Source organism: Pezoporus occidentalis, unplaced genomic scaffold (genome assembly GCF_034315485.1).
Source record: "Pezoporus occidentalis ecotype Australia unplaced genomic scaffold, CSIRO_AGI_Poc_V1 ctg10, whole genome shotgun sequence".
Classification (NCBI taxonomy): Eukaryota; Metazoa; Chordata; class Aves; order Psittaciformes; family Psittacidae; genus Pezoporus; species Pezoporus occidentalis.
This window is the reverse complement of record NW_026912779.1, coordinates 5675923-5700603: the sequence shown is the minus strand read 5'-3', so window position 1 is coordinate 5700603 and position 24681 is coordinate 5675923. Positions and strand designations below refer to the sequence as shown.

The 24681-nt window shown below is 41.9% G+C and overlaps 1 protein-coding gene across 4 annotated transcripts in view; it reads right to left on the bottom strand.

Annotated features, from left to right (window-relative positions):
* The window catches only part of PLCB1 (phospholipase C beta 1), a 402625-nt gene that overhangs the window by 97946 nt on the left and 279998 nt on the right, over positions 1–24681 (bottom strand). For all 4 annotated transcript variants that reach the window (XM_062610308.1, XM_062610302.1, XM_062610314.1 and 1 more), the window contains 5 exons: positions 20619–20765; positions 12460–12617; positions 8222–8304; positions 1133–1217; positions 457–634 (listed from right to left, as the gene is read on the bottom strand). In XM_062610308.1, coding sequence (XP_062466292.1) covers positions 457–634; positions 1133–1217; positions 8222–8304; positions 12460–12617; positions 20619–20765 — 651 coding nt within the window. The remainder of the gene's footprint in view (positions 1–456; positions 635–1132; positions 1218–8221; positions 8305–12459; positions 12618–20618; positions 20766–24681) is intronic.

Genomic DNA, 24681 nt, shown 5'->3' with positions numbered 1-24681 from the left:
GCCTGAGGAACAGATATCTCATTCAGCTACCCTAAAGCTTAAGACACTGCAGAGCCACTACAGATCTCCTGAGCAAGGGGTTTAATCTGAAAGGGCACCAAATGGTAGGCATATCTCAGAGGTAACAGGAAAAAGAAAACATGCCTGTTTGGTATTGGGCTTGGGCATACAGAAAAGGCACCCAAGGGTGAAGGAGCTGGCAGCTTGCTCTACTTTCTAAGCAGCACAGACAAATGTTAGTACACATCACTGAGCTTCAGGCCACTCTGTAAGTTATTCCTCAGCCAAAAACCCTCACAGACTCCAGGGTCAATGACACTCAGCATTGTTTCCTACTGAGTGTGGCCCATGGTGGTGTACCTTTACCTTGCTAGAGCAATGTAAGTGGATGGAATTATATCTGTAATTGAGCGTTTGTGTTCTAGGGAGAAATACATGTGTGGGTCAAATTCATACCTGCTCCAGGGGAGGAAGGTTCAAACATACTGGATGTATCACTGCATGTGTTCGAAGCTTGCTCCGAGAGCTTCTTTTTTGCACTTCCATCTGCAGACTTGTGTGACTTCTTTTTATTCTTCACCAGAATTTTGTACATTAAATCCATTGGACTTGGAAGAGGAACCCCAGATTCAAGCTTGCAGAAGAAGGAAGAGAAATTGGTTACTACAACAACAACAACAAAAGAAAAGGGCTCATGGCAGTTTCTTAGGGCCCACATGGTACAAGATAATTTTGTGATCGCTATAAGCTCTGTTCAAACGAAATGTGTTTTGCACAAGAGGTAACCTCAACATTAAACGAAACAGGCTAACTGAGGGCACTCAAGAAGAGAAGACAAATGCTTTATGAAATGTCTGCGGTAATAACCGAAATAAGTATTAGTTCAAATCTGAAAGCCTACATTATAAACCAGCAGCTATGAGAATCAATTGCATTTAGAAGATTATAATTCACTGTATCAGAACAATCTCCGCATCAGAAATAATACTCTTTAAATCACCAACAGCTCATATTGTTTAACCCCCTCCTTTAGACTCTGGTTTGAAAGGCTGTCTATGAAGAACGATACAGGACTGAAACAAATAAAATTCAAGCAGGTATTTGTGAGCTGATAAATACCAAACCACATTACCGGGTATTTTTCCAATGGATCCATAAGCAATGCATCTCCAAATATTAATCTGCAGTACTCTGCCATTTTGGCCTGTTGTTTAGGGCTGAAGGAAGAAAAGAAATAGAGAAATGAGTCCTATTAGTGCTACAGAGTGAAAGCAGCAGTAATGGAATCACAGAATCACAGAATCCCAAGGGTTGGAAGGGACCTCAAAAGATCATCTAGTCATATCTCTAAACTAGATATAATTTACTGATCCAGTTGCTGTGAATTTTGTGGAGACCTACATATATCATGTAATAATTCTGATTTCTCTGATAGACCTTAGCAAAAGGATCATACATGAAGTAAAGGCACTAATCAATTGAGTCATAGTGAAACTGAACTTTTAACATTGAGGTCTATTTTCCCATGCAATTAGTAGAAAACTAAAAAAGAGGCTGAGCTGTTACCTTTAGGGAAATAACCATCAGATGAATTTGCTTCTTTCAGGCAATATTTTGATTTAAAGGAGAAACTTTTTTCTCCTTACTTTACTTTATACACATGGCTGGCATTCTTCACACACACACATGCAACCCCATTTGGGTTTTATTCTCTTTTTGTCATACCTGGCCTAAGGCATAATATCCAAAATGGTTACATAGAGAGCAGTCTCTGTTAAATTTGCCAAGCCAAGTGTATAGGCATCACCCTGTCTATAAGGCACAGCCATACAGAAGAAGGGGCAGAAGGCATTACTTGGGTCTCACAACCTGCAAAGCTGCATCAGTTACAGGCACTGGTACAGAAGCAGCCAGTTTCACTGCACATTTCTAAAGTGCAGTCAGTTTTCCTGCAGATTTTCTGCCAAAACACAGCATGTTTTCCCATGCTCTCTGTAAGCCTGTGCGAGGTGGGTGCTGAGCCTGTGCAGTGTGACAGCCCATCCAGCCACAGCCCTACCTGGAGCTGTGCCTCTGCACTGCGCTCCGTGACGAAGCACCCACTGCCCTCACCAGCTCGCTCACCCCGACATACCCTCACTGCAGAAGTCATAGCTGAGATGTAACTGTGCCTCTGCTAAGGTGTGTTATGTCATTTTGGACACAACTACATATTGTACGCATGTAATTACATACTGCACTCGTGCATGGAACTGGGAGGAACACGTCAGGACAGCCTTCTCAGTGGGGATCTAGATGCAAGAACAAGCTGCTCACTGACCATTTTAGCTGGTCTGGGGATGCGGTCAGATTCCTTCTTTAAAAACTTAAAATCTTTATTTCAAATCAGAGAGAGCATCAAATCTTACCACAGTAATTTACTGCACTGGTTTCTGTCACATCCTGTCAAAGTAAACTGAACCTCAGAAAACTCTATTTATAATCAGTTTTCCCCAAATGCAACCTAAGAATTAAATCATTCCTGCATATCAGTGATGGGAGTTTTAGGACTGAAGATAGGTTATACTGCTCAGAAATACTACTCAAATCATTTTAAAATGCAGCTTAGTGCTACAGTCACTTTCTCTACACATAAGCACAGCAAGGCCATGACACAAAGAAGGAAACTCAAATGCTGGTGTGAACTTTATCTGCAGTCACGGACTCTAATGGCACATTTGCTATGAGGGTGCTGAGGCGCTGGCACAGGGTGCTCAGAGAAGCTGTGGCTGCCCCATCCCAGGCAGTGTTCAAGGCCAGGTTGGACACAGGGGCTTGGAGCAACCTGCTCTAGCGGAAGGTGTCCCAGCCCGTGGCATGGGATTGGAACTAGATAAGCTTTAAGTTCCCTTCCAACCCAAATCATCCCTTGATTCCATGATTCTATGTGTAGTTTTGTTATATGTGCCCCTTTAAATTCTGCAATATCTGAGCTTAGCTGTCTTTAAAAGTTTCCCTTTTTGATACTCTTCTGAGGAGTCCCAATCAAAGGACAGGTTTCTATCGCTTAATATAACTTCCTCAACTGCTGTTAATGATGATCTGCATATCACTGAAGCTACACAAATGGTATAGGCAGTTTTGTTACCATGGAGCTCTTTTTCATGACAAACTAGAGTTGGGTGTATAGGAAAAAAGGAGTGCTCATTTCTCTTGCAAACTAGGAGTACAACAACTGCTGTGTCTAGTTTGTTGTTAGCTACCAAGTGAGCACCTGTACTGCAGCTCTTGCTGGGGTCAGCAAGGCTAAACCAGAGCTGACATAAAGGCTGGGTGGCATTTGAATCAGAAAATGTAATTTCCCCAAGATCAGCATTCTGGATGTCCCCTGAAGCAGGTCCGGGGTGAGCCAGTCGTTAGCTCAGTCACTGACAAAATGTATTGCAGGGAGGCTTTAAATTACTCCACAAAGCCTTGCAAGTGCTGCATGCAGTTTAAATCAGTGCAGCATTTCGTGAAGGCTTGCATTTGCATGCAGCCCATTCACCAAAAAAGCTAAAAGCCACTTTCAGTTGAGGATGGAAAATTAAGATGAAGACAAGCAAAGGAGTGGAACTAAGAACCCACAAGGGAGACGGCAATGGGAAGAATAAATCAGGTGTTAGCTATTTCTAACCACTAGCTACCAAGGAAAATAAAGGTACTTCACTCTAGCAAGCAACCAGACTGGGTATTTGTGATAGCTCAAGGGGTCATTATGGGGAATTTCAGTTCAGTTTTCTCCACCACTGTGTATTTGGAATAGGCCCATGCTCCTAGAACCCGGAAAGTTCAAAGGACATCTCTGAATCAAGAAAGCTCTACTACTGAAGTCGTAGTTATTAGATGTGACATCAGCATCTTTAAATGGGCACATTGACTCCAAAAGGAACTCTTGATAGGGATCTGAAGAAAATATGCAAGAGTTAAATCCAGTCATTTTCAAACTATCTCCGCAGCTAGAACAAATTCTTCTGCTCTCCTAGGTGTAATTACCTGCTTGCCTCCAGGAACACGGTGAGAACTTTCAGGTTTCCAAAAGAGAAAAATGTAATGCGACAGTATTTGGGGTTAGCACATAAATTCCCGTGTCACCGCATCCCGGGGGCGAAGGAGGAAATGGAAAATGATGTGAAAAACTAATGGGTTTTGATACAATAAAATGACTCTTACAGTAGTAGACAAGGCAAATGTAGGAAAGTCTTGACATTACAAAATTACTTATTGCTATGAGCTGGACTATATGCACAGGTATTTTTGACAGCTCCTAAGAGGGAATAAAACATATTTAGGTGTACCAGCATTTAACTGAGTGGTAGGTTTTTGTGTTCTTTCTCTCTTCCTAATATATGTATGTATTGTTATACAGCAGCCTTCCAGTATCTGAAGGGAGCCTATAGGGATGCTGAGCAGGGACTCTTCATTAGGGACTATAGTGACAGGACAAGGGGTAATGGGTTAAAACTTAAACAGGGCAAGTTTAGATTGGATATAAGGAGGAAATTCTTTACTGTAAGGGTGGTGAGGCACTGGAATGGGTTGCCCAGCGAGGTTGTGAATGCTCCATCCCTGGCGGTGTTCAAGGCCAGGTTGGACAGAGCCTTGGGTGACATGGTTTAGTGTGAGGTGTCCCTGCCCGTGGCAGGGGGGTTGGGACTGGATGATCTTAAGGTCCTTTCCAACCCTAACCATTCTATGATTCTATTCTATATATATGTCTTGTTTCAAGAGAAAGATCTTTAGTAATAGTATACATAAAGTATTACTATTATAGTATTAAAAAAATTGGAATATGTTTCCATTTATTTTCTTTCAAAATTATGACCCAGGGCAACAGATTGAAATAGCATCTTTTGTACACCAACATATTTCCCCATTTGTGTTATGAAACAAAAACCAGGTATTTCCTGGTCCACATCTACTATTATTGGAAATTCTCTCAGCATTCATGTATTGTAATGAAAACTGACTGCCTGAAAAGAGCTGACATTATCTGCTTTATGCTTTTTACTGTGCAGACACGGATGGGGAGCACACAGACTAATTATACGTGTCCCCCCAAATGTGCCAGGGTAAAGGAGACACTTGGAGGTCTGGAAATATAAGGAGTATTAAGAAATGTTTTCATTGCCATTAATGTATTGCTTGTACTTTGTTTTACTGTGTTTGCATTATGCCTACTATGAAGGTCAATCAGAGATGCTCTTTGGCACTACTGCTCCTAACACTATGTTACTGGCACTTCCACAGAGATACTTCTTCTGCCTAAGACAAAAACACAGATGCTTCCCAGAAGAGTCTAAAATAATTTTGAGTGGAGGAAGAAAGTGATAAAAACCCTGTTAATGTTTGAAATAACAATTCCAGCAAGAAACCAGCAATATGAATAACTGTAATTAAATTTAATCTTGGAAGCAATCTTAAATGGATACTGCTCAAGGATCTCTTAACCTTTTCGCTATATCATCAGTGCATCTGTAATTACAGAGTGTCTGCTTTCAGATTTGCAGATTGCTTATCTTCCTGCAAGCCCAATTTCAACGTCAAGGTCTTCTTGAGGTCTTTGTAAGATTTTCAGGGAACCTTCCTACTCTTTTTTATAGAGCCACAGCTTTTCTAAGTTCTTGCTTTTTGCAGTGTTCACGTTTTGATGTCAATATAAATGATGGCACACGTAAAGTTGGATCTAGTCTCAAAGTTACATGCTTTCCCCTTTTTCTAAACTTTTTAATGTATAAAACCAAGCAAGAATGAATATACTACATGGTGCAGTTACAGTAAAACAGAATTCTTCATACGCTACAAAGGTATTATAGAGGAGTCCTTCAAGGAAAAGCATTGAAAGAAAGAAAATAAGTTGATTAACACTGTGTGCTCATCAGTGATTTGCTGCCTATGTGGACAAAAAGAACCAGAAAGAAGAAAAACTGCATTTTAAGTCCAGTGGTGATTAACGCTGTCATATCTATGGTGGTGATCTAAAACTGACTTACCTCTGATAAACACAGCCTGTTTAAAAGCCATGAATACAGAACACAGGCTAAAACTGTCTTTTGTTTGGTTTAAACCAAAGCCAAAAGGACCAACATCTCACACATGAATACTGACTCGAGTAACTGGAAAACTGGAAGGAAAAATCGGTCACTCCAAAGCAGGAACTGCTACCATAAGATCTGTTAGACAGCGATTCTATAAAAGCAGTTGTGTTAATGCTTTGGGGAAAGTCCATCTTTAAGATCTAGGAGAAAAATAACATTCCAAGTAAATGAAAAGACAAAAGGAACATTCCATGAAATTAAGTGAAGGTTTCTGTGAGTGGCATGACTAATTGCAGATTTCTCTAGCAACCAGTGAAGAAATGAAGGGATAATTGTAGCAGTTGGTAAAATAACTAGAAATTATTCTCAGCCAAAGCACAATTAGAAATCACACACATTACATCTGATGATTTACTGCAGCAGCAAATAATAAATAGCAATAAAGCCTCAGAAAGAGAAAATACTTGATACTGGTTTTGCAAACTTGCTTTGCTAAAAAACTGTAATAGCCATGCATGGAAAAGGACATCAAATAATACACTTTGGGATAATTCAGCTGAAGGTGTCTTAATGACTTTGAAGGGGAAAAAAAGGTAACCATTATGGCTAAAATAAATTGCATGCTGCTTTTTCTCTGCCTTACCGTAACACAGTGAATGTATGTTTTAACAAATATGGAAGAATAAATACAAAATACAATGCACTGAAGAATGATGGTTAAGATCTTTAGTTCTAAAGACCAGAGGATGCATTTGGAAACTCTAAGAGCATTGTGTGTTAAACCCTACAGCAGTACATGATAATAAGCAAGTCCAAAGTGATAGAACTTACACCAAAAAGAAAGGAGTGGACTGATTAAAGAAAGAAATTCAATACATACAGTATCTGTATGGTCTTTCGGAGGAAGAAAGGACTAACTAAGCAGGATTTAACAGGCAGCTGTTTGAATCATAACCATATGGCCTTTGAATGCGTGCAGGGCAATCACAGATTTGCCCACAAAAGGTAAACATCTACTGTAAGGTATAGAATCACTTGGGTTGGAAAAGACCCTTAAGATCATCAAGTCCAACAATAAACCTAATACTGCCGAGTCCACCACTACATCACGTCCCTAAGCACCACATCTGTATATACAGGTAGTGTAGGCCAGCTCTCAGATTTGAACCTTTTCTACCAATATAATTTTTGATCAGTTTTGGCACATCTGTTCTTAGAAACGTTCCTTCATGGCTGCTTCTCCCAGTTCCTTCCCTTATGAGTACGTTCTTCCTAAACCAATGGAAAAGCGGTTAGCACTCGCCCTTTTCCTCTTCAAGAAACAGAACTGCCACCATCTTTTCTGATCTGTGCTAAATCAGAGCTGCCCCAAAGATTACTTTTTATTCCACATTAAAGTTTCTCAGTCCATACTGGCCCCAGAGTTGCTGATAATGTTTTCACAGCAGAAAACAAAAGGGGAAAAGGCAATTGAAATGAATCAGTGTCACCCCATTTTGAGCTACGTGGTCTCTGGAGTCAAAACCAAAGTTAATGTCAAACTTCTCAGAGAAATAAGAGCTAAAATAACAACAGTAACAAATAGATCAATGGGATAAATTTAGAAGTATTCTCACTTATTTTTTCTTTTCTTACAAAGAAAAATTGTCCTTTTTTCTTGTAAGAAGAAAAGGAAAACAGCTTAAGCAAAGGGGTATTTTCTGGCAGCAACAGGATGGTTCCTGGCTATCCACAGCACCTATTTTGGATTCCTAGTTGATCTATGGTTTTGGCCTCTACATCTAGCACCCAAGAAACAGATGAAATTGCGTTCACAGAATTTGCTTATAGCATAGAATAGGGTCATAAGGAGGTGAAATAGAGTTTCTTTTTCTCTGATGAAGTACTGGTAGAGCAGAACATACTGACGCTGTGAAGTTTACACAGTTTGTCTCACAATTATTCAAACTCTCTCTTTCCTATAAAAGGTTCTAATTCAGGAAGGTTTTTAACAGCATGCCCAATTCATTCTGATCATCTTGGTTACAAAGGCTGATAGAAGGTTTTCTGCACTAAGAGCTGTTGGTCATGTTATTCAATAAAACTGCCACAAGTGCATACGTTATTCTCTGTTCAGACCTTACAATGAATATAGCACCATAGAGGAAAACATGGTAATTACTTACGAATCCACGTGATTTTCAAAGGAAAGGAGGATTGGAAAGGGCGATGTCTTAAATGCACATTCAGCAATAGCTTCTATTACTTCCTAAAGAATCAAAATACATACAGTTACAAGTTCATGTCTTTAAAGAAACAGGATGTTGGTCCTTGAAGACAGAAAAGACCCCAAAAGGTCTGAAATCATACCCAGACTGCCCTAAATCAGCTCTTCTGTTCTAAACATCCCAGAAAGCCCTGGAATGTGCTTTGGCAGCAACCAAATTCTTCAACCTGAACTGTAATCAAATCTCCAAATTGTCTGATGAGCCTCAAGCACCGCATTTCTCAAGGAATGACTTATGTCTCCCTAAATCAATAGTTTAAACATGAAACAATCTTTGTGTGGAACCGTTCCACGCCTGAAGCTATGACTTTCATGAACTATTTTGCATAATAATAAGCATGCTCTGACAAATACATCTCTTCTAAACATCATCAGCATGAGCACGTATCCATAAACCCCTTTGTTAATCTCATAAGCTTTAGTTCCCTCTTTTTTGATGAGAGAAATCCCTTAAAGGCAAAAGACAGAAACAACATTACTTGGTTGAAAGAGTTGGCTGCACAGTAATTATCAAACAGAGGGCTCAGAAACTGAAACTTCTACATGAGTTTCCTTTCAGCGCTGATGGAACCCGACAACTGTAAACCTAGGAAAGAAATCCTCTGATAACACTAATTTTAGTGGGGTGCACAATACAGTAATGCACTTCCCAATACAAATGATTCAGTGTTTCCCTATTGAAACACCAATCTTTTCTCAGAAGAATTTAAGGAACACTGAAGACTTCCCATAGCCATTGCTGTCAAACGCTGGAGTTTGTAAGAACCCAGAAGCCTGTTCCCTCCCAAGTCATAAGCAGGGCCAAAACCTAAAAGATTAATTTCAAACAAGCCTCCTCTGGGGATTCCTTTTGGTCATTTTCTATACTTGTAAAGGTTTATGTGTAACAGCAGGAAATCCACTTCCTAACATGAAAGCTGAGCTTCTGGTACAGTCTTCTGATGCTGGGTTGCAGAATCCAAGGCTGGAAGGACAGCAAAAGCCATCTCAAGGTTTGCTGCTATGAGCTAGGATACAAACAAAAGTTAAAGTCTTCATGCAATTAAAACAAAACACAGCTCATGCACAACTTGTTGTAGTCTCTCTTGTAAGATGAGAAAGTAGCTCAGCACACACAGGTGGTGAATGACTACATTTAATAACTGAAATTATCAGATATTTAAATGCTTCACCTATAACTAATCATGCACTTCACCTAAGAGCACTCCTAGTCTTCAAAGAAAGGCAAAACAGTTATTGGAAGAATAGTAAATGATGCAGAAGGCTGGATGAAGGCAGGTAGGAAGCTGCAGCTTCACAGATGCAGTTCTATGGGAGAATGCACGATGGAATGATTCCTGCTGCACACTTTCTTTACAGCTCCAGTAAATCACCAAGAGCTTGTACCACTCTAACGCTGTCCAGAAGCAGTGGGATTGTCAAAAGCATCTCAGGCAATTTTGGCATTACAAGGGAACAGCAGGGCTGAGAATTGGGTTGCAAATATTGAGTCTTCCCATCCTGATGCTCTCCACCCAGATCATTAGTGCTGGCAGCCACCCCTTGGTTCTGGAGAATCATGCAGACTTAAGAACACATGAGGCTGGATATAATAAGTACTGCTGAAAAGCAGTCCTGATGCCTCTCTTGCTCCTACACACTGCTCAAGCTGTGGAGTAAAACCATACATTTATTTTCAACTGCCATCTCAACTCCAAAAAGAGATGGAATCCAGCATGCCTGGGGAAAATAACCTGGAAGAGTAAAATCAGGATTACACAGATGAAATCTAAGGATGAGAAGCTCACTCATTGGTTCAGTGGAGAAACAGGGGTGCTGGTGATTGAGCCTTGCACTGCATTCAAATGTAAATGCAAATGCTCTATGGTCAGAGAGGAACAACCTGGTAAGTTGCTCATTCTACTCCAGCTGCAGAACAACTCACCTGAACCATATCTCTCAGGTATTTATAAAGTGCACACACACACATTCCTGGTTATGGCATGGAAAATACTGTTGGTTCCCCATAATATCTCACCCTGGCAGCAGCTCAGCATCTGCAGCTGAGAAGAACCTTACTGCTTTCTGTATGCCATGAGGCAGGATAAAAACCAATCAAAAAAAAAGCCCACAACCCCCCCATCGACCTAAGGAAGGGGAGTATATATTGCTTCTGTCTCCATGCTTCGGAAAGCCTATCTGAGGCAGTGAAAACTGACAGACCAAACAGGAGCACTGTGTGCCGTGGTCACGCCGAAAGCGTGAGCTGATAAATGAATCAGCATTCAAGACCCAGTGATCACTCTGTATTGATTCACAAGCTTCTGACATTATTTCACTCTCATTCTGCTCCTCCTCAGCCAAGCAGCACACTTGGAGTGCTGAAAAGAAAGCAGCAGTCAATACGTTTTTCTGTGTGGAGGAAAAACCGCTTGCCCTGAAGTGACAGATGAAATATTCCTGTGTAGGTTCAAAATCCCTCCCAGTATCAATCCTGCAGACACAGCATCTAGGGTCACACATCCAAGTAACCAGGGATAATCCTCCTTCCTGCTCCTGATCCTTTTAAGAATCAGATTAACTTTGATTTAAATTCCTGCTCATGACCAAAGGAGTTGAGAGCTATCTTCCTGAATTAAGGGGCTTTCAGCAGCCAAATTCTGTGCCTACAAACACCACTAGCTTCACATAAACAGAACTGGAAAGTAAATAACAAATGTGCAAGAACGGTGGTTGATGCTTTCCTGTGATTAACTCCATCAGTGAAGAGTCAGAGAAAAACTGAAATAGAGAAAAAGAGTGTTCTGGTGTGAGTAAAACGTGGTGTTCTGTCTGTAGTGGCAGTGTTGTTTGCTTTTTTCCCTAAAGGAAGACAAAAGAAACCCCCCAACAACTCATGCTTCAAGTGTGGGAGACATGCTTCAAAGCTGTAGCTAGCAGAGAAGCCACTCTTAACACCTGTAACATTACCAAATTCAGCCATTATCATTTTTTTCCACATCATCTTGCACATAGGCAAGTCTAGAAATATAATTCCACAGTGAGTTAGTGTCTCAGACGAAGAACAATTTCTTCACACTTGAAAAATGACATCCTGATTATCATTATAAGCTGTGCTGAGTACCAATCTTACTATTATAGGAGAACACCTCCATCGTGCCCCTCTAACACTGGATCAAAAGCATCTTTAAGAATAACAGGAAGATAACAATTTAAAGTTATTGCTAAGGGTATAGTACCTACCTTTCATTACAGAGAAAGGAAATGGAAGATGGAATTCAGTAATACAGATGATATATTTAAGGTTTGAATGACACAAATATTCCCTTGCAATCTCCAAAGATACTAATTTTTTCCTTTTCATCCTTCAGTGCTTCACATCTGATCCCACCTATCAGGGATAAGGGTAACACTGCACACACTGCTACTCGTTTCTTAAATTGGGACTATAATGCTGAGTGTCTGGACCCTGTGGGTGGGACCTGCCCATCTGGTAGCCTCTTCTCTGCTCACAGGAACTTAAAGGCTTGCAAACTGAAGAGTTTTTCATGATAGCTGCCATTTCCTGCCTCAGTTCAGCACTTCTGTCCCCCATACCCACCTACCAGGCAGAGAAGAGAGAAAGAGTACACTGATGTATTGCTTACTGCTGCTCAAATGCTTGTGGCCTTCGTCCCAGCTCTCCTCCCTGCTGCATGCTATAGAGCTGTAACACCAACCAGTCCTTCCTCCTCATCCTCCAGATGCATCCACAGACCCATTTCACACTGTGTAAAACCAGTTGCGGTGGCAATACCTGCTCTTTCAGCCCTGGCTGTGCTCTACCCTGTTTATCTCCCTGTGAGATTGACTGAAGGGATGTGCACAGCAGTATGGACCTGGGCACTGAGCCCAGCCCCAGATGGCGCAGACTATCACACCATATAATCCTTTTTCCTCTGACTGCCAGAATGACCAAGAACCTCTTCCTGTGCAAGGTACAAATCCTGCAACTCTTCTCCTCCTGTGATTCTGCACATGCTCTGAAACCTCCTCTTAAAAGATCACATTTCTATTCCCTTCCACCTATGCAGTTATGGCCTTGCGATGTATTTATGATGCATTTCCCATGGAAGAAACCTCCCCAGCTGCACAGATCAGTGAGCTGCACAGCCGTACCTTGAAGGATATCTCAGTTGTCATAGTGAATCCGTGTGTAATGACCGGCTCTTCCTCAGCTGTTCGTCCTTTCCAGCAGTCCAGCTCCACACAGCGGCAGCCTGACAAAAGCACTTGCCGATACATCTCCACCGACGAGTTCCCGGCCAGCTGTCCAGCTACAACAGCACAAGGACATGGAAACAGGGAAGTAATTTGGGAATAAATACAAATGATCTAATAACAATCAGAGTTAACAGGATCTTTTACCTTCGGCTCAGGGGAATAACGCTCAAAGGCACACAGAAAGCGTAAAGACTGCAGTGGAAATAAGGCAGAGTCAATGTCATGGTTTGGATCCTGCCCTCAGTTAAAACGCTGTGAGTGAGGAGAAGTAACTGACTGAAACCAATTCAACAACTTCTGATGGACATCACTGAGTACAGAAAAGGAAAAGAAAGGGAAAGGGAAGAACTTTGTTCTAAAAGACTTTGTTACCCTTTGGCAAGCAATGTGAAATTCAGAGGTGACCCATGACAGCAAGATCACATTTTCTCATAACACGCAATGCATTCAGTAGAGATGGCACCATGAGGAGGTCTCAAATCTATATTTAATGCACTCGTCACCACACTGAGTTGGCCAGTTGAATTTCCTGAGGTGACACTGCATTATTAAGGGTTCAAAACCCATGTAGATGAGGCCCTCAGTGATACGATTGGCAGACCTGAGATTGGCTGGACTTGATGATCCTAAAGGTCTTTTCCAACCTACCCGATTCTATGATTCTATTACGTAGGGAGAAATTAACTGAACTACCAGTTTCCAACAATGACACAATAAAAGTCTAAACATAAACAAGGAAAATTCCGCTTTTCCCAAACTCAGGAAGTACAAAATAACCCCAAACCCCACAAATAAACCAACAAAGAAGTCCAGTTGTATTCAGGGAAGAATATCCAGTCAGGATGTCTTCATCTGCTGCGACAGGCTTGATTCCAGTCATATGGATACAAATGTCTGGCAGCAGGGAGGTAAAGGTAATGGAAAGGAAGGCTTTACATGTGAGGAAAATGGATGCCATTTCCTGCTTCCTAGCAGACTTCCTGAGAAGACATTCCTGCATTTCTAGAAGGGAATTGACTTGGCATTTTAAGGAGGCAGTGAGCTCATCTAAGCTAAAGATTCTTTGCTGAAGGGGGATATATAAATCATTTATTCAAATTAGTATATAATATAATGCAGAGGAGTCCTCATTTTACCTCCTCTGTGGTTAGGTTTTACATTGGGAATTACACATTTTGGGTTTTGCTTCACTAACTCGCATTGTCTGCTTTCTCTGCTCTTACCTTTCACTAACAACTGTAACAGAAAACCCTTTCTGTCTGAAAATCCCTGTTCACTGATTGGGTCTGACACAAGAGCCTGAGCAACCATAAATACTCCACAAGGCATTAACATTACTCCTATTGAAATCCAGAAAGATTCCTCAGACCCTAGTGGAAGCAATGGGAAATATATAACTGAATCATTTGGTCAGTTCTGGAAAGTTCTGAAAAACCAAATGCAGTCAGCAAAGTGACAACCTGCCTTCTCATTTCTACTTATCTTTTCCTGGTTTCCCCTTTGCTTATGACAGACGATCTCTACCCACACAAAAGCCACGTTGGTGCAGTTTCGCTATGCAGTGGCTCTTTGCAGGATACAAACAAGCATGAGCATGGATCAGGGTACGACAGCACAAGTTTCTGTGTATTCATCCCTAAGCATCTGCTCGTGAACACTTTGCTCTCATTATACGGATCTGCTAAACTCCGCTGCCTAAAAACTACATTCACTTTAAAACCTGTTTTCAGGTTGTTGTTCTTTTCCCTCACAGCATATTGAATTTGGATTAACAAACTGGTTTATGATTAACAAACTCTACTGCATTCCCTGAGAGACTGCTGGCCGTTATTATGGCTAAGCGTTTCAGACTACAAGATCCTTAACCTTCAAAAGTGCTTAAGTAAGTCATGGCACGCCTCACTTGCCATATGACACTTCTTCACACTACCTTATTAATAAGGCTCAGACGTTTTGGAAGGATTCCTGCTATGGGTAAGAGGATATTCAACCTCCAAACCGTTCAATCTTCAGAAAGGCTCCCAGTCACAGTGCAAAATGCTAACAAATGTTTTAATAGCCTCAAGAGTTTATTTGTTCTGAAATACAGACTATCAGGAATGTTCCCTCAAATGGTTTTCTGCATATATCATTTATCAGTTTCTGGTTTGAGTCTCTATTTCTATCTTTTCCAAACCAGCCCTTAAATAGATGCATTCTGAAATGGGCTAACACAGGCACCAAAGGGAATCCTTCCAGTATGGTAGTTTTCATATCCTGATTACAGATCAATTTTATAATACTAGAAATTGAAAGCATCCTGGCTTCCCTTCTGTAATACACACAGCATCTACTGTAATGCCATAGCTGTATCCCATCACCCCACACCGGAAAACCAGATCTTGGCAAAAACTTGCTTCAAATCATGTGATGAGGCACTGGAATGGGTTGCCCAGGGAGGTTGTGAATGCTCCATCCCTGGCGGTGTTCAAGGCCAGGTTGGACAGAGCCTTGGGTGACATGGTTTAGTGTGAGGTGTCCCTGCCCATGGCAGGGGGGCTGGAACTGGGTGACCTTAAGGTCCTTTCCAACCCAAACTATTCTGTGATTCTGTTCTATGATTCTACGCCTAAGCAAAATGAGCCTGTGCTGACTGAGAGAAGCTGAGGACATGACCCATGTTTCTCCATACGGATCAGTTTCACATCTCTATAACTTCAAGCTGTTCATTTCTCAGCAATTGCATCCTTGGGGGGGGTTTGTTCACCACTGTTTTTCCAAGTGAAAGTTACTTGCAATACATAGAATTGAAATTTAGTTACCATTTTAAGATAAACATCGTCCCAAATTTGGGGGATATTTGGACCAATATATGTGGGGTCACCTCACTCTTCACTACTCTAGAACACAGGCTGCTTCTGCTCCCTGGCCCACCCATGGCACCACCTTCACCCAGCAGGAAGGGCCAGCATGCTCCCTTTGCCATGCGTAAACACAAGGTGCTAAACCTCCTTTCTTCAGGAAAGTCCTGGAAATCCAATCAGTGCTCCGGATCATAGGCTGTAGTTTGCAATGTGCAAACTCAGAGCCCCGGGCTGCTGGGAGTCTGGCGCTTGACTCCAGCAGCACCAGAAGGTGCTGGCGGCTGAATTGGTTTTAGACACAGTACATTTATCTGAATTCCTTTTGCTTCCGAGCCACTTTGCCATGCACGGAACAAGAGAATTAGACCCCACACTGCGACACGTTCTGCTACTGCTTGTACCTATGTTGCACCCTATGCCTGCTATTTTTAACACTTCACACTGGACCAAAGCAGGACGTGCAGTCAGGCTCGCTCCAGCCAGCAGCAGGAACACACTTGCTGTCAGTATTGATTCGGGCCCACCCAAGCAGAAGATGCAACACCTGCGTATGCCAGGAGGGCAGGCACTGGCCAGCCTCTGGGTTTGCAATCCTGCTCAACACATAACAGAACTGCAGCAGCTCCAACGCTGCAGCTGGGCTGTGGGATGGACATTATCTGGCAAGGGGTGCATGGGGTAACCCTTGCCCCAGCTGTGAGACCCACTTGAGAAAGACACTGCATCACCAGCCCAATCTCTACCACTGCAGCGAGGGGCTGCAACCTGCAGGGACCTATTTACAGAGCCTGTCCCCTGCTGCTGGCTCTCTGCATCTTTGTCTTACGACTGCAGCCATTTGAACATCTTCAAATGCTACTATTGGAGTCAGAGGGGTTTCCTGATCCTCAACACAGTTCTACCCTCCTTTAAGAAGGAGGTTTAGAAAATAATGTATTCCTCATTTCAAGATGCTTCAAATAACATATCCCTCATCTCAATGTCCTTCAAGTTGTTGGCCTAAAGAGAAGGAACAGGGGATCTTGAAACCTCACTAAGCAGTAGAGAGTGACTGAAACGTGACTTAAAGGAAACAAACACTTTCATGATCTTGACTTTTCTTCTCCTTCTTGAAAGTCCAGTTATCTCCCATCACACCAAACAATGCATTTTAAAACTCTTTATGTTCACCTCTGCTGCTGCTGGATGCAAGCTGCCTCTAGAAATTTTGGTGTCAGTTGCTGATGTGTATTTGAGTAATAAATGTTGCCTTAAGGATGCAATATATACATTTGGGCTTTTTTCTTTCTCTCTTTTATGAGGTTTCCAGTCACTTTTAGAAGTGAAAATTCCCTCACCTATAATAGGGCTTAAGAAAGACAGAACTGGCATTGGTGAGGCTGGTAACGGAGGGCAGGTATCCCTTAGGACAACAAAAAGATAAACTGGGGTTTAACAGTATTAGTATGAACACTCAGATTTCAAAACTTTAGCAGTCATGTGAAAACATGAAAAGATCTACATGACCCAGCCGTGTGCACTTGCAGCCCGGAAAGCCAGTTGTATTCCTGGAGAAGAGAGGCTCCGGGGAGACCTTACAGCAGCCTTCCAATATGTAAAGGGGCTGAAGAGGGACTCTTTACAAGGGCCCGTAGTGACAGGACAAGGGGGAATGGCTTTAAACTGACAGAGGAGAGATTTAGATTAGATATTAGGAAGTTCTTCCCTGTGAGGGTGCTGAGGCGCTGGCACAGGATGCCCAGAGAAGCTGTGGCTGCCCCATCCCTGGAAGTGTTCAAGGCCAGGTTGGATGGGGCTTGGAGCAACTTTGAAGGTGTTGCTGCCCATGGGAGGGGGTTGGAAATGGATGAGCTTTAAGGTCCCTGCCAATTCAAACCACTCTGTAATTCTGTGAAGCTGTGAATAAACTGTTTTGGAGGCTTTGAAGGTGAAGAAGATTTCAAGGAAGCGCTGAGAGCAGCAATGGTTATAACTGAGGAATTGCTGAGACCAGAGAAGCTGGACGACAGTAAAGGAGAGGCCACAGCAGCAATAAAGAAGAGAACATGCCCCTCTAGAAACAACCGAAAGTACTGGACTGCTAGGAGGGAAGCAGATGCTGAAGGTGAATGGGACAGCCCCACATTGGCTATGCGCACTACACTGATAGCTCTGTAACCTACTGCTGCTATAGTTTATCCTTTTGGCCAACGACAAAACATATGTGAAAGGCTTGTGATTTTCGTATTTTGCATTTCACGTACACCACCACGTTCACAGACGTTCATAGCCACCAAAGTGTGCAGCTCTGATAACGATACATTATCATTTGTCTTTGACTTTGGGTGCTGCTGAGAGAAAAGCTGCAAAGTCACTCTCCGCTGTGACAAAAGCAGTAATCTGAGGTGAGACTGGGGAGAAACCAGAAAAAATGCAGGGTTGCACATTACGTGTTCAAAGCAGTAAATCAATGAATGTGACAGCAGTGAGAACAAAGATGAGAGACAGTAAAACGAAGTTTCCAAAAGATGACATTTCGCTCTAAATCACTTCCTCCTTCATGGAGTTTTACCTTCGCTCTTAAAAATCACATTTCCCTAAGAAAAAGAAAGCAGTAACACTTCTAAATAAATAATCAGGACTTGATGTACTGCCAAGGGTTTCTACCAAAGGCTAGGAAAATGATCAGCATAATTAAAAATACATTCAGTGTGCACATGTTTCGTTTTATGTTGTAATGCTTCTTGGTGCATGCTTTTTCGGGGTTTGAAAACTAACAAAGGCAGAGATAATTGGTAGGGCATTAAGCACAGTAATCATAAAGTATTGCTAGACTGAATGGATTTCTTATTGTCCTCATAATTATGACACGACTACATGCTATTTCACATGTGCAGAGAGGGCAGAGGTGCTACCGAAGCTTCCCTTCCAAAGCCATGAGCACTTGAGCTGCCCTACTGAAACCTTGGGAAAAAGAACAGTCTGCCACTATTCATTTTATTCATTTTGCTAAGTCCTTGCTGGAAGAAAGCAAACAGCAACGTGACTGCTGTATCTGGTCTAGCCTCAAAGCAAAAGCTAAGGGTGTCAGCTTTAGTAATACGCAGATCAAAATCAAATCATTAATCCCATTGTCGGCCAGCTGCCATGCAGTTACTGAACACTGCCACTAAAAGAGAAGGACATGTTTTGTGCCTGTAAATGTGAAAATATACACTCTGAAATGGAATTTGGAAGAGACTCCAACTTATTTTGCACTATTCCCCGAGTTTACTCTGGTTTACCCTCTCCAGCTTACTAACCCAGGAATGTTATGTTAAATCGAGACTGAAGATCATACTTCTACATGTAGCTTCTGAAATGAGTTACAAATGCAGGCAAAGAAAATTGCAGATGCAATCTGAGATGATTTGCAGACTTTCACATACAATTGAAAGTGAATTTGGATAGTTTCAAGGTAAGCTTGCTTTCTTCTGCAGTAATTCAATATGTCACTTGTGGTGCAGTTAAAAGACTTAGATTAGGTTGGATTAATTGTGAAGTCCCATCCTTAATTCATTGGGTTTTTTGGCTTCTGTGCTTCTAGACCTTTAGAACATGACTGTCCTGATCAACCCTGATCAAAAATCGGTGGTATGGTACTAGCTATAAATTCATGCTGATAGAGGGGAGAGCAGTTTTATCTCTTCAGACCAACTCTAAACTGCATCGTCTGTCCTCCCTGTGGGCCTATGCTTCCCACATTCAACAGCTTTACTGTTTTCTTCCAGAAAAGCTGCAGCGTTTGCCTTAAGTGGGCCCTAATCCTCCCTGACAGAACAAAGTCCATCCTGGAGGTAAGAGGCCTGCAAAATATCATTATTAAGCATTGTTTTTCCTTTGGACACGTCTGCACTCTTCCAACAAGTATAAATTTCTGCACATTGGAATCATAATTTCAAAGTGGCCACACTGATTTTCACTCCTTTTAATTTAGAGAAACAAAATAGCTGTCAAGCCAAATCCTTATATGACAAGTTTTTAGCACAAAACATATTTCACAGCCAAGATATAAACCTCTGAAAAATGGTGTCTAATGGAAACAATGACAGCCCATTCACTTATGAAAGCACTAGAAGGTGCTGTAGAACGTGCTATAACAAACACAGACCAGATGAAAGTAACTACCAAGTGGTCTGTTTAAGTTGGGCATCACCACTGCATGGTTTTGTTTAGGTTTTGCCATACTGGCATTCTAAAGACCTTGGGTCAGTTAAGGCAAGTTAATAACATTAAAAGCTCATGTTATCCATAAGCCACGGTTTTAGCACACGCTGTAGCCTTACTTCTTCTTTTTTATCATAATGCTAAATCATTAGCAAACATGGCAAGACAAGGCAAACACCAAATCAGATAGGGAAGAACTCCCTGTGCACGTCTGCTTCTCAAAAATGTTTGTTCCTACATAAACTAAACTAAAATAGTGAATTTACAATTATTTTCTCGCAAGGTGACAGCATCTTAGACTGAAAAATGAGTGCCTAAAGTTGCATTCCTCAACTGTCTTAGGTTTTTGGAATCTTAAGGCATTGCTGACTTTGCTGTGCAAACAATGCAGCTTAGACTCATTCATTCAAATTAATGGGAGCTTCTGGGTTCTCAGCCTTTTTAAACACATGACAGCACCTACAAATTTCAGCTCAGCCATTAGATAGTCAGAGACCAGATTTCCATTCCCTGCAGATACAAATGGACTGTCAGACAGCTATGTGCCATGTTGGGACCTCTCTTAATCTCTGAATCAAAGAGATTTCATGGAGCTCAACAAACTGTCAGATTTAATGTTTAGGGGCAAATTTATTAGCTACAGAGATGTTTCCCATATTCTGCTTCGCATAGTTGTTTGGCTTTCCTTAGTTGTCATAAAAAGTGCATTGTTCCCTCTCCTCCCAGAAAAGGACCATAATCTAGAACCCTATCTAAGTTGAGGGAAACTTCCCATGGACTTCACTGGGTTTCAGACCAGACCTTTACTTAACACAACTGCTACCCACCTATATAAAAAGTGTAATAAAAGTGCATTTAATGTATGTGTGTAGCAGCTAGAACAACAATCATGTGCTACCCTTGCTTCCCTGAAAACTAAGCTCCATCATTGTTCAATGCTGATGCTTTTAGTTCATTTTATGGTATCATTGCAAATATGCTATGAACTTTTCTAAGATAAGAATTCCGATCTCTCTAATACTGTACCTGTGAGGTAGGTGTTGTGTGAGGAATTGATGAAATAGTGTGACAGTGGTTGAGACATATCTTCATTTAAATCCAGTTTCTCAGGTGGAACAACGCCGTTTTCTTCTCCACTCAGGTATCGCATAAATCCATCCACTGATATCTGTCCTGAGAAAAACACAGATCCAGGGAAAGCACCAATTAACTTCAAGTAGGGATTTTGTAACTCACAGATATTATGTTCAACTCAGACAAGGGTGTGTGTGAAAGATCCTACCATCATCAGACTGGCCTTTATCCAGTTATTCCTATATTCTTTTATTACTCTTACCTCATTTTCAGCCTTATTTGTTGCACATCCCTTTACCTATACCAAAGATAATTAATTTCATAATCAGTGTCTACAGATAATCAAGGGCAGTGGGAAATAAGGCTTAGAGAGGGCTACAAGAACAGAGAAAATAAACCAAAGCCTATCAAGGAAAGGAGTCTTCCAGGGAAAAGAAAACCTGCTTTCCAGAGGAAACCCAGAAACTAGCAAACAGAGCACCGAGCAAAGGAACAGGTAACTTTGACCTCCTCTGAATGTGAGTCAATGGGTATATGAATGCAAGCAAAGCAAAGCTTTGAACCACCTTTGGAGTGGGAGCTAAGCTTTGACTGTAATTTTTATGTTTGTCTTTCAATTCATATCTCACTGGAGCGCCAATGTAAATGATCATTTCATATGCTGCTGGCAAATCATAAAGCTGAGTCCTATCCTCAGCTTAAATATCTCCGTTCATCTCAGTGGAGCTGTGCTTATTACTCAGGATGAATTTCCCTGTCAAGCCTCCTGCATAAAGTTGATTTTAGGGTGTCAACTGGTACATTTAGACTAAGAAAAGAAATAATCCAGTAGTCTGTGTTTGAGGAGTAATGCTTAACTGAAAGAATCTGAGGCATTTTCCTTCGCCTGGTATTTTTGTCTAGATTTCATCTGTAGATATTCTCAACCACACAGGTTTAGTTAACTCAGTTACTGCCTGCAGTAAAACAGATCTTCCAAATCTCTGAAGAATCTCGAAGCATCTGACTCTCAACAATGACAATTTCTTACCTCTCGTCCCCAGCCCAAACTATTCAGCATAGTATCTCTATAAAATGTCAACTGACTTTGGCATTGAATAATGGAAGAAATCAGATCTACTCCTAACTCTGCTCCTATCTCCTTTTAGGGTCAATCCATTTTAATCCTAAAATCACATAAACTTGCAGGTATTTTTCTAGTTTATGAAAAAGTAGCAGCATTTTTGTAAAGCTTGTAACCACAGGATGCAAATACAACATTTACTTAAATTCTGCGCTCGGACCCTAGGATTCAGCTCTTAATCAGAAAGGAAAAGATGTAACAGTCTTAAGTTCAGATCTCTCATTTTCATAACAACCCAAGATGGTGCCACTAAATGAACCTATTCATACCACAAGGAATGCAGTGACAATACAGAGCAATGCAATTATCATTCATTCTTATGACAACAATGGTACAATGGCTGGAAGGAAAACCATCAAGTCCATCCACTATTTTAAGACTGTAATCTGAGTGTAATCTTGTCAGGCTCCACAGCTGCTTTCTTATAGAGTAATAACTCAGCCACAGACAGAGGCCGACACACTTCCCTTTGCACAAGAAAAGATGTATGATGGAGGAAATCAAGAAGAAGCTCAACACTGAGGTTCTCCATGAAAGTAAAACTTTCTGAACAACCTACGTGCTGTGTGAACCTACGAGAGAGACATTATGTGTGCGAACAATATCAGGTACTATCAAAGAGTTACCTTGAGCTAAAATCCATTTAAGAGAAAGACTCTGCACCGAGTTCACTGGGCTATAGATACGGTCTGTGGTGTACATTCAAACCACACTAGCAACATCATACAGGAAAAAACGGGCAAGATCCAAATGGGATAGCTGCTACACAGGGAAGCAGCAAAGCTATGTCACGTTACAGTGATTTACAGCTTTTGATGTTTGAGACAGCTCATCCAGAGTCACCTTCGGATGAGAGTCGTATCTCTGTGTGGTCTTAAATGTGCCCCTTTCAGCCAGACTAGAAGTTTTAAAGTTGCATTGTCATTGCTGCTCCAGGCTGAAATGAAACAGCGGTTTTCAGAAACACAATTCCTCAAAAAAATGTGGCATCATAATCACGGTGTTTGGAAAGAAAGGCTTCCATTTTGTTATACACATACTGAGGTTGATCCATGTAGCATAGCATTCAAACACCTCAAAGCAATCTCTGGGTTTAACCATCAGAGTACACCTGAAAAACAAGGTCCTTGCAGTCCCTGTTTTTCAAATGAAGACCTGAAGCTAAGGATAAACTGACTGGGCAATACCCCATGGAAAACCTGTGGGATGAGCTGGGAGTTGAACTGTACAACCTCTTGAATCTTGTTTGGGTGAACTTCTTCACTATAAGGATGGTGAAGCACTGGCACAGGGTGCCCAGAGAAGCTGTGGCTGCCTCATCCCTGACAGTGTTCAAGGCCAAGTTGGACGGGGCATGGAATGACCTGCTATAGTGGAAGGTGTCCCTGCCCATGGCAGGGAGTGGGAACTGAATGAGCTTTGAGGTCCCTTCCAACCCAAACCATTCCACAATTCTACCCTGAACACCTTTTGGACAAAAAGAAGCAAGGCCTTGGCCAGCACTTCCTCCCTTCTATTTTGTGGTCTATTCTGCTTCTGCTCCTTTCCACATTGAAGTAAGACCACGTCTGCAGAGTGGTCCTTCTGCATATTGCACTGGTATTAACATACATTACAGCAAGTATTATTCACATGTATAATTCCATAGCTTCTGAGTGACAAAGTTACTGAGCTTGCGGCTGTAGAATGCTATTTTCCCCATCATAATTAAGCAGTCAGCATTTCAGAATGCAAAGCAATTTGCAAGTTCAATTACAGCTGATATTGCACCAGTGAGAGTTTGACTGTGGAATGGAGATGGCAGATGTCAAAGGGACTTTGTACCCTGGATATTAAAGAGTATATTGTTTGTGACCAACGTCAATGATATTCTGAGGCCAACTGCAGCGAGGCTGATCCTCGGTGGACAGTCACCCAAAATGAAGTAGCCTCGATTTATTGGTAAGAATGGTCTCTGTTTCCTTAAGCATATTACAGATTTACCACAGACATTGCCACGAAAAAAAGTAATTTGTGATCAGTTCTTTCCATTACAGCTGTCACCTTTTATCTTCGCACATATATTAAGAAGATTTAATGATATACCAAGCCAAGCTGTGTGGTTCTGTTGATACCCTGGAGGGAAGGAATGCCATCCAGAGGGATCTTGACATGCTTGTGAGGTGGGTTGATGCCAACCTCATGAAGTTTAACCATGACAAGTGCAAGGTCCTGCACCTGGGTCGGAGCAATCCCAGGCACAGCTACAGGTTGGGCAGAGAAGAGATTCAGAGCAGCCCAAGGAGAAGGACTTGGGGGTGTTGGTTGATGAGAAAATGAGCATGAGCCAGCTTCAGTGTGCGCTTGCAGCCCAGAAAGCAACCGCATCCTGGGCTGCATCAAAAGGAGCGTGACCAGCAGGTCGAAGGAGGTGATCCTGCCCCTCTGCTCTGCTCTTGTGAGACCTCACCTGGAGTATTGTGTGCAGTTCTGGTGTCCTCAACATAAAAAGGACATGGAACTGTTGGAACAAGTCCAGAGGAGGCCACGAGGATGATCAGGGGACTGGAGCACCTCCTGTATGAAGACAGGCTGAGGAAGTTGGGGCTGTTCAGCCTGGAGAAGAGAAGGCTGCGTGGAGACCTCATAGCAGCCTTCCAGTATCTGAAGGGGGCCCTATAGGGATGTTGGGGAGGGACTCTTCATTAGGGACTGTAGTGATAGGACAAGGGGTAACGGGTTCAAACTTAAACAGGGGAAGTTTAGATTGGATATAAGGAAGAAGTTCTTTACTGTAAGGGTGCTGTGGCACTGGAATGGGTTGCCCAAGGAAGCTGTGAATGCTCAATCCTTGGCAGTGTTCAAGGTCAGGTTGGATGAAGCCTTGGGTGAGATGGTTTAGTGTGAGGTGTC